The following is a 12,280-nucleotide window of genomic DNA, read 5'->3' as shown; positions in this document are numbered from 1 at the left end:
CATCAGTCAGGAGGTAAAGTAGAAGTAACGAGAAAATATACATAAGTGACAGCAGCGGAAGAACCAGATGTGAGGAAGAGAGTGGGGCGAGGAAAGGTGACACAGACGCCTGAGCAATCTGCATGGTCCAGCACATCCCCACACACGAACCCACTACACAGACTGCATGTCGGCTGCCCATTCTTCCTCCTCCATTTCCGTCTTCTCTTTTTCTCTTCTCCCCCCCCCCCTCCTTCCTTCAGCGCCCCCGCCAGAAGAACATGTACCGCTCGTACGGCACCATCGCCGACTCGAATGCCTGCCGGCCAATCTGCAGGTCGGGCAGACCCATCAGAAACAGTGCCAGCACACACACAGCAGCCGCGTAGAAGAAGAGGTTCACCAGCATGTACGCCGCACCGCGACGGCGGTTGCGCTGCTCCAGCGACAAGACACCAAAGTACAAGAGTAGCCAAATCCCAGACGCAACGAGGGCGGCCATCCATGGCACCGCCACGTGAGTAGGCATGAGCGCCTCTTGGAAGTACTGCCCCTCGATGGCCATCTTCGTGATCCATATGGTCTCCATCGCCATGCCGAGTACCGCCACCCACGCCGTCGTGCCGATGTGCTTGATAGACTGATTCGTCATAAACTCGTACAGCTCACGCAGGGACGAAGTGGCGAGCAACGACCACAAGGCCAGCCGACCCACCACGAGGTGGTGAGTCGGCTTCATCTGCAGGATTGCCTTCATCGTAAAGCAGTTCAGTTCCTGAAGCAGCATCAGCAACAGGATGCTGGCGACTTGGAAGAAGCGGGTCGGGCTCTGAAAGACGTTCCAGTTGTAGCGCTCAAAGCTGCGTGGCCCCAGCTGCCCAAGCAGTCGTTTTGCCTTTCCCTTTACGGTCTGGATCTCCTTGAGAGCGATCCACTTGTACTGCTTGGCGTTCAACTGCCGCAGCAGCCACATTCCCATTAGCATCCCGCCAGCGTTGCAGATCAGCACATCCAGTATAATGTGATCCCACCAGCACTCTCGGAAGTTCGGCAGCACATGCTGAAAAGTCACCTCCACCACCTCGAAGCCGAGCGACACGGCCGTCACCATGCGCCAGTCCCGCAATATGAGCATCTTGACTACGTAGCCGAGTGAGTGAGCGAGGAGGAAGACGTCGAAGGACGTGTGGACGAAAAACCAGGGATCCTCATTGGTGCTCAAGCGGCAGTCCTGCGCGTAGGTGCGCTCCGGCAGCTGGTGCAGCAGGGAAGGGTCGTAGTAACCCATGATCTGCCGCACCGTCGCCAGGTCCTGAAAGATCATGAAGGTGAGGAACACCAGATAGAGCACACCTACTGCCAGAACGGCGCGCCACACAGCCGGGTGGGGTCGCACCATCAGGGAGTCGGGAAGGTGCACAGCACCAAAGCCGATAAAGACAAAAGTGGCAGCGGAGAAGCCAACCTTTACCTTTGCCACCAGACTCAGGTCAGGGTAGCAGTAGTACCGCAACAGGAGTAAGATGGACATGAGAATGCTGAGCAGGATAAAGACAGTATGGGAAGTGTAGGCGTGGTCGCAGAAGTCGAGCTCGCGCGCCCATGGGTGCGCTGGCGTGAGATGGTGATCCGCCTGGTGCGTCGCCGACATCAACGAGTGCTCAGTTCGCTGAGTGTCCAGTGGGAGTAGACGAAGTTTGCGACCTTTCTTGCATGGGCTAGCGCCCCCGTTGCCGCGTTTCTCGGGCGACGACGAAGGCGCTACATCATCAGGAGCGACACCTGCCTGGCAGGCTGCACGCCGGTCATCGACGCCGGCTGCACAGTCCTCACGGCCTCGATGCATGCGTATGCGTCAGTGGCGGACGTGCGTGTTGCACTTCTTACGTGTAGGTCAAAGAAAAAAGGGGAGAAGAGAAGAGTAGTGTGTGACCTGAGAAGAGCAAGAAGGCCCTCGCGTCAGCAGCCCAAAAGACGTGGCGGCGCCCGTGCAGGCGACTGTGTCCGGGGGAAGGAGGCGTTTGTGCATGCCAAACGACGGGCATAGCAGCAGTGAGCGCTTGAAAGGATGGCCTTCCTCCGAGCCAAACAAAAAAAAAAAACACAAGAAAAATCCGGCGACGCAGATGGTGGCCACGGCGACAAACCCCTCGCAAGAGAACAGAGCCCCTCCTTCCCTCCCTCCCCAGACAGAGAGAGAGAGATGCGCATATTCATGTATATGCCGATGAGGCGTGCGTGTATATGTTTGTATGGTCATGGAAGCAGGTGGAGGTCTTAGTGGCACACATTGCACGCAAACCACTGGCACGATCAACCTTACCGTGGCCGCATCGGCAATCCTCTCCAGCAAAATACAAGATGCTGAGAAATCAACTTGAATAGAGAGAGCTGTGCTGACTATGACTGGTACAGCACCTGAGGGGGGGAGGAGGAAAATCGAAGAGAAAACGTTATTTGCTTCCTCAGCGAAGCTCAATAGCGATCTAGAGCAAATAAGCGGTAATCTTTAAGAGATGCCAGTAATGTACCCCTTCCCTCCCCCACAATCCACCCATGCCCTTTTCTCTACCTTCGCATTTCGCGCGTGAGCCTCACAGTCCACTTCGTCGCTGCTGGGTAGCAGAAGATGGAACGGACGCATTGACGATGAAAGGTATGCGGGGAATCAGCTCGGTCGCTCGAATACCGCGGGTGCCACGCCCATCCTCGGCAGCCACCATATCTGCAGCGACCCCGTGCGCGAGAGCGGCTGCGCAGGTCGTGTCAAAGGTGTCGTGCATCATTCGCTGTGCAGCGAGGCCTGCCAGCAGCCCCGTCAGCACATCACCCATGCCACCGCTTGCCATGCCAGCGTTGCCGGCATCCACGATTGCCGTCTTCCCGCTGCTTTGACAGTGTACAACTGTGCCAGGGCCCTTGAGGAGGCAAGTCCCACCCAAAACGGCGGCAAGACGGCGAGCCGCCGCGAGGCGGTCCTTCTCCACATCTACTACGCGGCAGGCTAACAGACGAGCCGCCTCACCAGGGTGCGGGGTGATTATGCTGTTTGGCAGTACCGGCAGGTATTTGCCAGCCCCGACAGCAGCACCCACCTCCTTGCTGTGAAGACGCTCTGCGAGGAGGTTAAGTGCATCCGCGTCCAGCACCAGCGTCTTGTCCTGATGCATCTCAGCTTGTCGCAGGGCAGCGGATAAGGCTGCCTGGCCATACGCACCGGTGCCAAGCCCAGGCCCAACCGCCAGCGTAGAGGCCCACTCGAACGCCTCAACCATCTGCTGCTCCAGCTGCCCACTCGTCTCCGTCTCCACGGCGATCACCATCACCTCCGGGCAGCGCGTCAACAGCGGCGCCACGTACTCGGGGCGAGTCAACACGCGGGTGAGCCCAGCCCCAATTGTCAAGCAGGCCTCCGCCGACATAAGAATGGCACCCCCGAAGCCGTGATCTCCGCCGATAAGGACGACCTTGCCACAGCTGCCCTTGTGTGCTACTGCCGACCGCCGAGTGCTGAAGTACCCGTAGACGTCCCCCAGCGCCACACGGCGACACAAGGCGGCATCCATCCGCTCCGCCGCTATCATCCACTCTTCCAACCCGAGGCTGCGGTAGTGCAGCTGCCCGACATAGTCTCTTGCCTGCCCCGTGAGCAGTCCAGGCTTCAGGCAGATGAAGGTAGCGGTGTGGTCTGCCTTAACGCACGCGCCGGCAGCCTCACCGGTTTCGGCGTTGAGGCCTGAGGGAATGTCGATCGCCACCCGCGGCACAGGGAGAGCGTTGATGTGCCGGATAACTTCCTCGTAGTGCTTACGAGGGGGGCCAGAGATCCCGGTGCCAAGCAAGCCGTCCACAACAAGGTCGACGTCGGTGGGTAGGTGCAGCGACGTGCCGGGGTTAATCATAGTCTCGGTGCCGCCAACCGCCTGCCACGCATGCTGAGCATTTGTCGCCTCCGTCGGCAACGGTTTACTATGAGGCATCGACAGCACCGTCACCTTCCTTCCAGCCTCGCGGGCGTGCCGCGCGATGACGTACCCGTCACCTCCGTTGTTGCCTGAACCAACCAAAATCAGCCAGTGTCGCTGTGAAGCGTAAAGGCTGGCAAAGACATCGTACGCGGCAAGGCCCGCGCGCTCCATAAGACAACTAAGATCGATGCTCTGACTGGCGGCCGCCGCCGGCTCGGCATCACGTAGCCACGCCGCGCTCCACACATGACGGCACAGCACCTGCTCAAGGCCGGTGACGGCAGTGCAACGCTCAGAAATTCGGCTCAGCATCTTCACTGCCGGACATACACACAGAGAGAGACCACAAAGAGGACAAGATCATGCGTGTGTGCGTGTACGCGCGCCTCTTCGTGAATACGCAAATGCGCCGTGATGGGAAGGTGCAGACAAATGTGAGCAGCGCACTCGGTGTCTGTCAGCTTCTCCCTGAACGCAAGTGTGGTGGAATGCACGGGAAAGAGAAAAGAACAAGTAGTTGGGTCGTGTATGGGCGTGTCTGTGAGGGATTGGAGACGGCAAACGTCAGTGGGGGAGGAGGTGGTGGTGGTGGTGAGCGAGATGAAGAGATTCGGAGGTCTTTCGACGCACATGTCCTGCGAAAGAGGTACACACGCACAGAAGAGATGTCGAGCACATACACGCGCACAGATGGTGAAGCGGGGATGGGTTACAGACTAGTAGAACGTGTGTATATGTGTGCCAGGGGGGCTATGCAGAACAGGAGGAGTCGTATGCGTACCTCATGGTCGCCGAAGCAGCATCGATGCGACTAGTCACAGGGACAGGCATAAAGATATCGAGTGAGTCTCGTTGTCTTCGCGAAATTCCTCATCTACACCTCCGTCGCTATACCCCTCTCCACCTCCGACAGAACACTCAGTCAAGCATAGCAACCCTCCTCTCTTATCGCCTCACCATGAATGTAGGCTCCCTCTTCTTCATATTGGCTCGCTGAACCGGCAGAGCATTTGGGCCTCACCCTTGTTTGGGCTACTCGCGCATGAGATGCACCAGAACCTCTGGAGCCGCAGGAGTCGCACATGTGGTTTACTCTTACACGCTCTTCGATTCATGATACAATCTTTCGCCATGCGTTCACCTAAAAGTCCAGGCCAAGCGCCTGCTCAAGGTCGTCGTCGTTTTCCGCCACCAGTGTCCTGTTAGTCGCACCATTGCCGCTATCAACAGCTGTTATCGATTCCTCTGCCTTGGCCGCCACGGTAGCGCGGCCATCTGTGCCGTCCTGCTCGCGTGCGCGCTTGCATACGTGGCCGTCGATGGTCGACGCCGCACCGCTCTCTGCGCTGCCGTCGTAAAGACTGTGACCTGCCTCGCTCACCGAGGGGTCAGTCACACTCGCTGTCGTGCCGGTGGAGTCGCCCGCCGTCGTGATCGTCGTCGATGACAACGTCGCAGCCAAGGAAGTGCCGTCACGTTTTGCCGTGCGTGCAGACGCGGCAGTGTTGTTGCTGCTGTTGCGCACCTCCTCCACCTCGCTAGAGGCCTGCGCCTCCTGGGCCACCTCTGTCTCCTCCACGTACCCTGCTGCTTCCTTAACGAAGGTCGGTATCCGCGTCATGTCCACCACCGTTATCACCGGCAGCCTCGTGACGCCCTCGCGGTACTGACGAAGCTCGCGAACAACGGCGTGAAAGGTGCGGATTGCGGGTGCGAGGTCGATCTTGGCCGAGGACACCTTCGTATCGACGGTCATACCGATGAAGTAGTTTGCCGTAAGCCAAGTCTGACCTAAGGAGACCGTGCTGTCCTTCATGGGAGGGCTACCACGGAGAGTGCTGCCGCTGTCACTAAGCTGCCCAGTGGTGCGAGAGCCGACGCTGCCACGAGTGTGGTTCGCCGCCGCCGCGCCACTGGCTTTGCTTGCCAGCCGTGTCCGCAGCTGCACCTCCTCTGGGTCCTCGAATCGGCGCGGGTTCAGGTGCAGGCGGAGCTGGCGGTAGTCCTCCAGCGTGTGGCCACGTGACGAGGCGTTGCCGGCCCAGAGGATACGTATGCGCGACTCCACTCCGTCGGCATAGGCCTGGTAGTGCTCCGCATCGCTGCAGGAGACTTTAATATGTAGGTAGTGCCGGAATTTGCCAAAGAACGGGGCCGGCTCCAGCACGCGTGACCAAACACCGAACGGGCCGAACTTCGCCTCCGCCTCCACTGCGCTCATGCCGAGGTCGTTGCTAAGCAGATCGTGCCCACGCTGGAACTCGTCGCAGAGCTGGCGCAGGTTGGTGAGGGTAACATTGTAGCAGGTATTCCCGTACGGCACCGCCGGCGTCAGCACCGGGAAGAGCGCCATGGCATCTGACTTCGACTCGCGTGGGTCCCAGCCGCGGCCAAGGTGAGTGCGGGCCCGCATGGACTCGGTGAGATAAATGGCGCGGTTCTCGGTCCCGGTCTCGTGCGGGTTCGGTTTAAACCACGTGTGGTACGTGCGGAAAAAGCGGGTGATCATCCCGGCAGCGTTCTGGTTCGGATAACACTGACACACAAACGCCGTGAGGATGGCCCAGCCGATGCCGGATGGAAAGCCGAAGGTGTTGCTGTAGATGGACCGCGCCTTGCCCCACGCCTTTACAAAGCGCAGTGCTTGACGAAAGACGGCCTTGTTCGGCACCAGGTCCATGATGTTGTGCGCCACTCGCACAGCGTTACAGCTCAGCACGGACTGCTCGTCTAGGCCTTGTAGAAGGTCATCCGTGATTACCTCTGGAACGCGGTCCTGGCGGATCGACCCAAACGAGAGATCGATGTCGATGCCGTCGCACACCATCGCAATGATCGGCACGCGAGATTCGCGAATGCAGTGCAATTCCGTCACCCACGGCTCACCCTTGAGCCGTGGCGCCAGGGTGCTGAAAAAGTGCTCGCGAGTGATGCGGCTGGGGGCAATCAGCACCATATCAATATCGCTGCCGGAGGTGTGCACGTTGTAGCGGTAGGAACCGGTAGCAAAGATGCGGCCCTCGACTTGCGCTGCTGCCGCCTCTGGCATTCGGAACTCGGCGATCATGGTGTGGCGAATCCACACCCGCACCACGTTGACAATGCGCTCGAGTACTGACCGTCGCCGGTTCGACTCCTCCTCCGGCTCAATGCGAGTGATGCACCATTCGCCGAGAGACACATCGTGCACCACTTCTCCACCCTTCGGCCCATCCGCCGAGACAATCTTCTTGGCCAAGAAGTCCTTGTCCGTCGCAGCAGCAGAGGCCATGCGCGCTCTGGAGAGAGAAGCGTCACGCGCAAGAATAAGAGAAAAGCCTAGGGTAGGCGGGAAGGGTTGAGGAGGCAGCGCACGTGAGTAGGGGAACCACGACCAAGTAGGTGGGCTACGTATGTGTGTGGCGGGGTGGGGGGTATTGGACGCACACAGGCGAAGAGGAGGGATGGCAGGGGAGGAGCATAGGAGGCGTGTGGTCACTCAGGAAGACGGCGGTAGAGAGGCCCGCGGTGCGGAGGGAGAGGGAGAGAGGGCGGAGAGCGCGCGCACCAGAGGAACTGAAGCGACGTACCTGTCTCAACCTGCACAGAGAGATACGGTTAGCAGGTAGAGTGGCGCTTGGCATGTGTACACGGTGTACTTCAGTGCAAACCGGCCAAGTTGTTCACACGCACGCACCCAGTCAACGGTGCTTTCCTGGTTCGTGAAGGCGGGCGGTGCCCACTGATGGACGTACGTGAGTGCACACGTTTGAGGTGAAGGTGGGGGGGGGTCTCGATCGAGGGGGAAGAGAAACAGAAAAGTAGCGAGGTAAACGCAGGCACGAGTACACGAGTGCAGCATCACCAAACAAGCATCGACAGAACAGTGAACTGCTTCTGGACATAACATGCAGCACTCGCATGTGGAGGGAGGGAGGGAGGGAGGGAGGGGGGCGCATCCTTCACCCCTTCACAGAAAGCCAAGGACAGCAGAAATCGAAGAGAGCCCGCGACTGTGTCTGGACTCTCGGTGGCGCGCGTCTACTTCCGATCCAGCAAGATATCCAGGGCACAGGGCTGCATCGTCAGGTTCAACAGGTCCTGCACAATCGCCCGCGACGCGTGTGGACGGCGGCGCACCGAAGAGGCTTGTATCGTACTCCGCGGTGCGCTGCCAGCGCTTAGCGAGCCCGCAGAACACGTCGAGGAGTTTCTCCGACCGCTTCCGCCGCTTTGCATCGCGAGCACCGCGCTGATCTCGGATATGGTGCTCGTGCTTGCAACCGTCGCCTCCACCAGACGATCCAGCACGGACTGCACAACAGCCTCAAAGAACGGGGTGGGGTGTAACAACGGGCACTGGATGGACGAGTGGCCACGAACGGTTATGCCCACCGCGTCTTCGGCCGACACTTCGAGCGAGCCGCCGGACGAGGTGGCGGTAGTGAATGGAGGCAGCGCAGGCGCAGGCGTGGTACTGCTGAGTGGTACTGCGCGCAGCAATGCCATCGTCGATGTCGCAGTATTGGCCTGTAGTCTGTCATCGCTCTGGTCTCCGTTGCTCTCTGCAGTAACACCAGACAACCTAGCCGTGATACTTGTAGAGCTGGAGCTGGATTGAAATGGTGTTTTAGTACCGTTAGAAACGCCGCACAGAGGTGTGGCGAGCATCAACTCGCCTGTAAGAGCACCCGTGGACACAGGCACAGCAGGGTCGACAGGTAGCGACTGCAAGCTTTGGCTTTCCCTCTTCGGCAGCGTTGAGAGATGTAATGCAGCCATCGTAGCGGAGAGGTGAGTGGGGTCTGCCTTGTGGCAATCTAGTGGTACGCTTCCCGAGCTTGAGGCACGAGGTGGTTGTCGAACCAGTCCGCAAACCACCACTGACTGCGGGCCCAGAGCACCCTCGAGCTCCATCATTATATCCGCTGCCTGCACCAATGTCATTTTCCGCGATGGATCGTAGCAGAGACCGATGGCATGGCAGTGTCGACACACAAAGCGGCGCAGCTCCCTGTAGCGGTCAGCGCCGCTGAGGTCGTAGATGTGCAGTACTGCCTCCGTGGAGAGGCCACGGGCCAGCCGCACCGTCACGGCACGCCGCTCAAACCCGATAGTCGGCCGCACCACCATCTGTGAGAGCTTCTCGCCAAGGAAAGCGCGCACGCTGGCTGTCTTGCCGATACCACACGGCCCCACCAGCGCCACACGAATAGGGCTGGACAGCAAGATACGCGCACCGAGAGAAAATGACGACAGTCCTTCACATCGCGCCATCTCCTGCCGGCGCGCAAAGTCGAGGAACTGGGTGTAGCTATACCGTGCATGCAGCGAGATGACACGCTTCGCCGCCTCGCTCTCCGAGAGCGCCGCTGCATCTTGAATCACCGGTGCACTGTTGAACATGTCTTCTGCCAAAGAGCTGCGGGCTGCACTACCAGAGGAAGAGGCATACCAACTGAGCCCTTTCTGCTGTTGCGTTCGAGACGCCTCAGCGTGTGACTTGAGCGAGGACAGCCGTGGCAGCTCGCTCTCCTGCGCCCACCGCGTCATGTTGTACTGGTACCAAATGATGTTGTCGCGGGACATGAAGTAGAAGTCGGCCGAGACAAGCGACACATTCGCCAAGTCGCGTAGCGTCAGGAAGGTCATGATGTTGACGAGGAGGACGCGTTGAATCATCTTGAGCTCACCACGGCTACGGCGGCGCGGCTCGCCGTTTTCCTGGCGAGTAGACACCACTAGTTGTACCTCGTAGGAGCAGCTGGCACACACACGGCATGGCGCCGCGGTTTGCGTGGACGGAAACGATGGAGACGGCGCTGTTGTCATCGCCACGACAGAGTTCAGCGCGCTAGACGGTAAACTTCCGTTTCCCTCGCCGCAGACTACCAGAGAGCCGTGATGCAGCGTCATGCTTGTCGCAGGGAACAAGTCTGGCGACGATGTTACGGGTGACTGTAATCCTCGCCGCATCCCGTTTAAAGGCGCACTGCCATCACGCGCGCACGCGCGGTGAAACTGCTGAAGCTCGGAAGTAATAGCAGAGCTCACTGGCGTGTAGCTCGTCGCCGTGCAGCTGCCCATCGCCATCCCATCAGTCGAGCTACTTGCCGCGTTCTGCGCAACGGCGGCCGGTATGTAGACGAGATTGTTACAGCACGAGGAGCAGAAAACGCGCCCACACATACGGCAGTGATGCTTGCGGTTAAAGAGGGAGAAGCTGTTGCCGCAGTCCGGCGCCATACAGTTCACGACGTGTGCGTCCGGTACCCACTGGTCAATGGGGATGCAGCGCACCTGCGACAAGTCCAGGACGGGCTTCGCCAATGTGGAGGATTGCACAGGGCTGGTGCCATTCGCCGCGCTCGAGCTGGGGAACGAGCGCAGCGGCGACAGTGAGCCATTTCTAGCCCTACGAGATGCGAACGCAGTCGCAGACGCCGGTATGCTACTTGTAGGGTTGACGCGGTTGAGGGTGCCCACACCAGTCGATGATGAACGGCCGATGGTGGCCACAAACGAGCTGGAGGTTATATCCTCGTTCGATAGTCCGCAAAGCACGTTCACGTGCAGCACAGGAGGACCGCTGGCCCGTCGCTCTTGCAGGTGGCTCGGGTATAGCGACAGCATATCCTTCTCCATGGTGCCGCTGTGCAATGCGCTCGGAACCTCCGCCCGCTGTGGAAATAAGGCCAATGCCACTCGTCGCTTCAGCTGTGAATGCCGGGAAGGGGGCACAATCAGCTTAAAGTGGGCGGTTAACGGCACACACGCACGCCAGCCAACGTCGAAGAGGGAGAGACAAGAGACAAAGAAACAGAGATGGATGCGTATGACGAGTCCGATCCGCTAGGGCGTATTCTTCACCCCTCCTGCACCCCCCGCTCCGGTACGCGAGATGTGGGCACCTCACCCAACAATAACGAAATAGAAGCGTCACGCGTGCGCAGACACGCAGGGAGATAAGGAGGGCAGAAATGAGAGAAAGAAAAGGCTACAAGAGCGTCAAACGAGAGCAAAAAGGGCGGAAGCAACTCAGCAGCGCCACATTGACGACAGGGGCAGACAAACGTGCTGAAGAAGAGGGAAGGCCACCACCACAGCAGCAGCAGCGCCGGCAACAGCGGCGCCTTGAGCTGCGAATAAACACGACAGAGATAAAACGAACTGTCAGAAAAGGAGAGAGATGAGCGCGCGTCAGCGGTGACGCCGTCCGGCGGAGAGAGAGAGAAGAGAGGCTGGAAAACGCAGGCGATGGAAGTAGTCAGCGCGTGGCAGCAAAACGAGTCGAGCTCGCTAGGAAAGATCGGTCACGGCCTCCCTACCTCCTCAAGGAATGCAAGCAGGACGGCGTGTTGTCGTGAGTAGTAGTAGTAGTAGTAGGGTCTGGAGGAGGGTGGGAAGGCGGGGGGATGCCAACGATGGATGTATGTCCGACGGGAATGGTGGAGAAGAAACACCTGAAGATGGAAAGAGAAAAAGAGAGAGACCAACCCCTCAGTGAGCCTCCCTTGCACTTGCTGTACTCGCTATTACTATTTCTCTCGCACCCTTCTCGATTCAGAGTAATGACGGGGTCAAAGGGTACAGAACGAGTGGCGAGAGGCACGGGTGCACACATGCGTGGATGACAGAGAGGAAGCTAGTCGACAGTTGGCCATACACACGCGCGTGTGTAGAGGTAGGGTGGATATGGAGGCGGGCGCACCACCAAGAGAGAACAAAACAACACGGTTGTCGTTAGAGTTTGTAGAGGTAAAGGGAGAACCGACAAGACACATGAGGGTCAAGGAGGAGGGAGGGCAGTGAGTTGAAGACGCGATGGGTGTGAGGAGCACTATCAAAACAACGCTGCAGTCATCCTACACACGCAGGGCACAGAGGGAGAAAAAAGGGTGCCGTACTCTTTCCGTTGTCCTTGCGCTGACAACCCGCTCCAGTGGGTCAGTAGCGCGCTAGGGAAGGAGGAACGCACTCACACAGAAGAGCTGAGATGCGAGAGCCGAAAGTGACGGGGGGAGTCGCGCCGCCATCAAACATCGGCACACACCCGAACAAGTCTCAATTTCTCCTGGCGCCAGCCACAGCGCGTCTGTCACTTTCGGCTAAACTCAGACAGAGTGTCCTGCAAGATGTTCGCTTACTTGCTCCATTTCCTATGCCCTTATACATCTCAAAACATATATATATATATATATCCTCATACTCTGCTACCCGCACTGCCGACACACAAACTCACGCACACGCATCCACGCACACATGAAGCAACAAGACAGGCAGGCAGGAACGACAGAGGAAGAGTGCGGAGTAGCGCCTCTCACGGTACACACAGATATAAGCGGGCACCAGAG

At 58.9% G+C, this 12,280-nt stretch overlaps 4 protein-coding genes across 4 annotated transcripts; all 4 read right to left on the bottom strand.

The window, feature by feature from the left end:
* Positions 1-238: 238 nt before the first annotated feature.
* On the bottom strand, positions 239-1,630 carry LPMP_141180 (phosphatidylserine synthase, putative; the record flags this gene model as incomplete). The annotated part of the gene is made up of 1 exon (XM_010699047.1): positions 239-1,630. The coding sequence occupies one exon, from the start codon at positions 1,628-1,630 to the stop codon at positions 239-241; it is 1,392 nt and encodes a 463-aa protein (XP_010697349.1).
* Positions 1,631-2,573: 943 nt separating this feature from the next.
* On the bottom strand, positions 2,574-4,259 carry LPMP_141170 (carbohydrate kinase, putative; the record flags this gene model as incomplete). Its single annotated transcript, XM_010699046.1, has 1 exon — positions 2,574-4,259. One exon carries the CDS (start codon positions 4,257-4,259, stop codon positions 2,574-2,576), a length of 1,686 nt encoding a protein of 561 aa, XP_010697348.1.
* An 829-nt stretch (positions 4,260-5,088) lies between these two features.
* Positions 5,089-7,218, bottom strand: LPMP_141160 (poly(A) polymerase, putative; the record flags this gene model as incomplete). Its single annotated transcript, XM_010699045.1, has 1 exon — positions 5,089-7,218. One exon carries the CDS (start codon positions 7,216-7,218, stop codon positions 5,089-5,091), a length of 2,130 nt encoding a protein of 709 aa, XP_010697347.1.
* Positions 7,219-7,967: 749 nt separating this feature from the next.
* Positions 7,968-10,571, bottom strand: LPMP_141150 (ras-like small GTPase, putative; the record flags this gene model as incomplete). Its single annotated transcript, XM_010699044.1, has 1 exon — positions 7,968-10,571. One exon carries the CDS (start codon positions 10,569-10,571, stop codon positions 7,968-7,970), a length of 2,604 nt encoding a protein of 867 aa, XP_010697346.1.
* Positions 10,572-12,280: the final 1,709 nt, after the last annotated feature.

The sequence above is a fragment of the Leishmania panamensis genome (assembly GCF_000755165.1).
Source record: "Leishmania panamensis strain MHOM/PA/94/PSC-1 chromosome 14 sequence".
Taxonomy (NCBI): Eukaryota; Euglenozoa; class Kinetoplastea; order Trypanosomatida; family Trypanosomatidae; genus Leishmania; species Leishmania panamensis.
The sequence above is the reverse complement of the archived record's forward strand: the minus strand, read 5'-3'. Positions and strand labels throughout refer to the sequence as shown.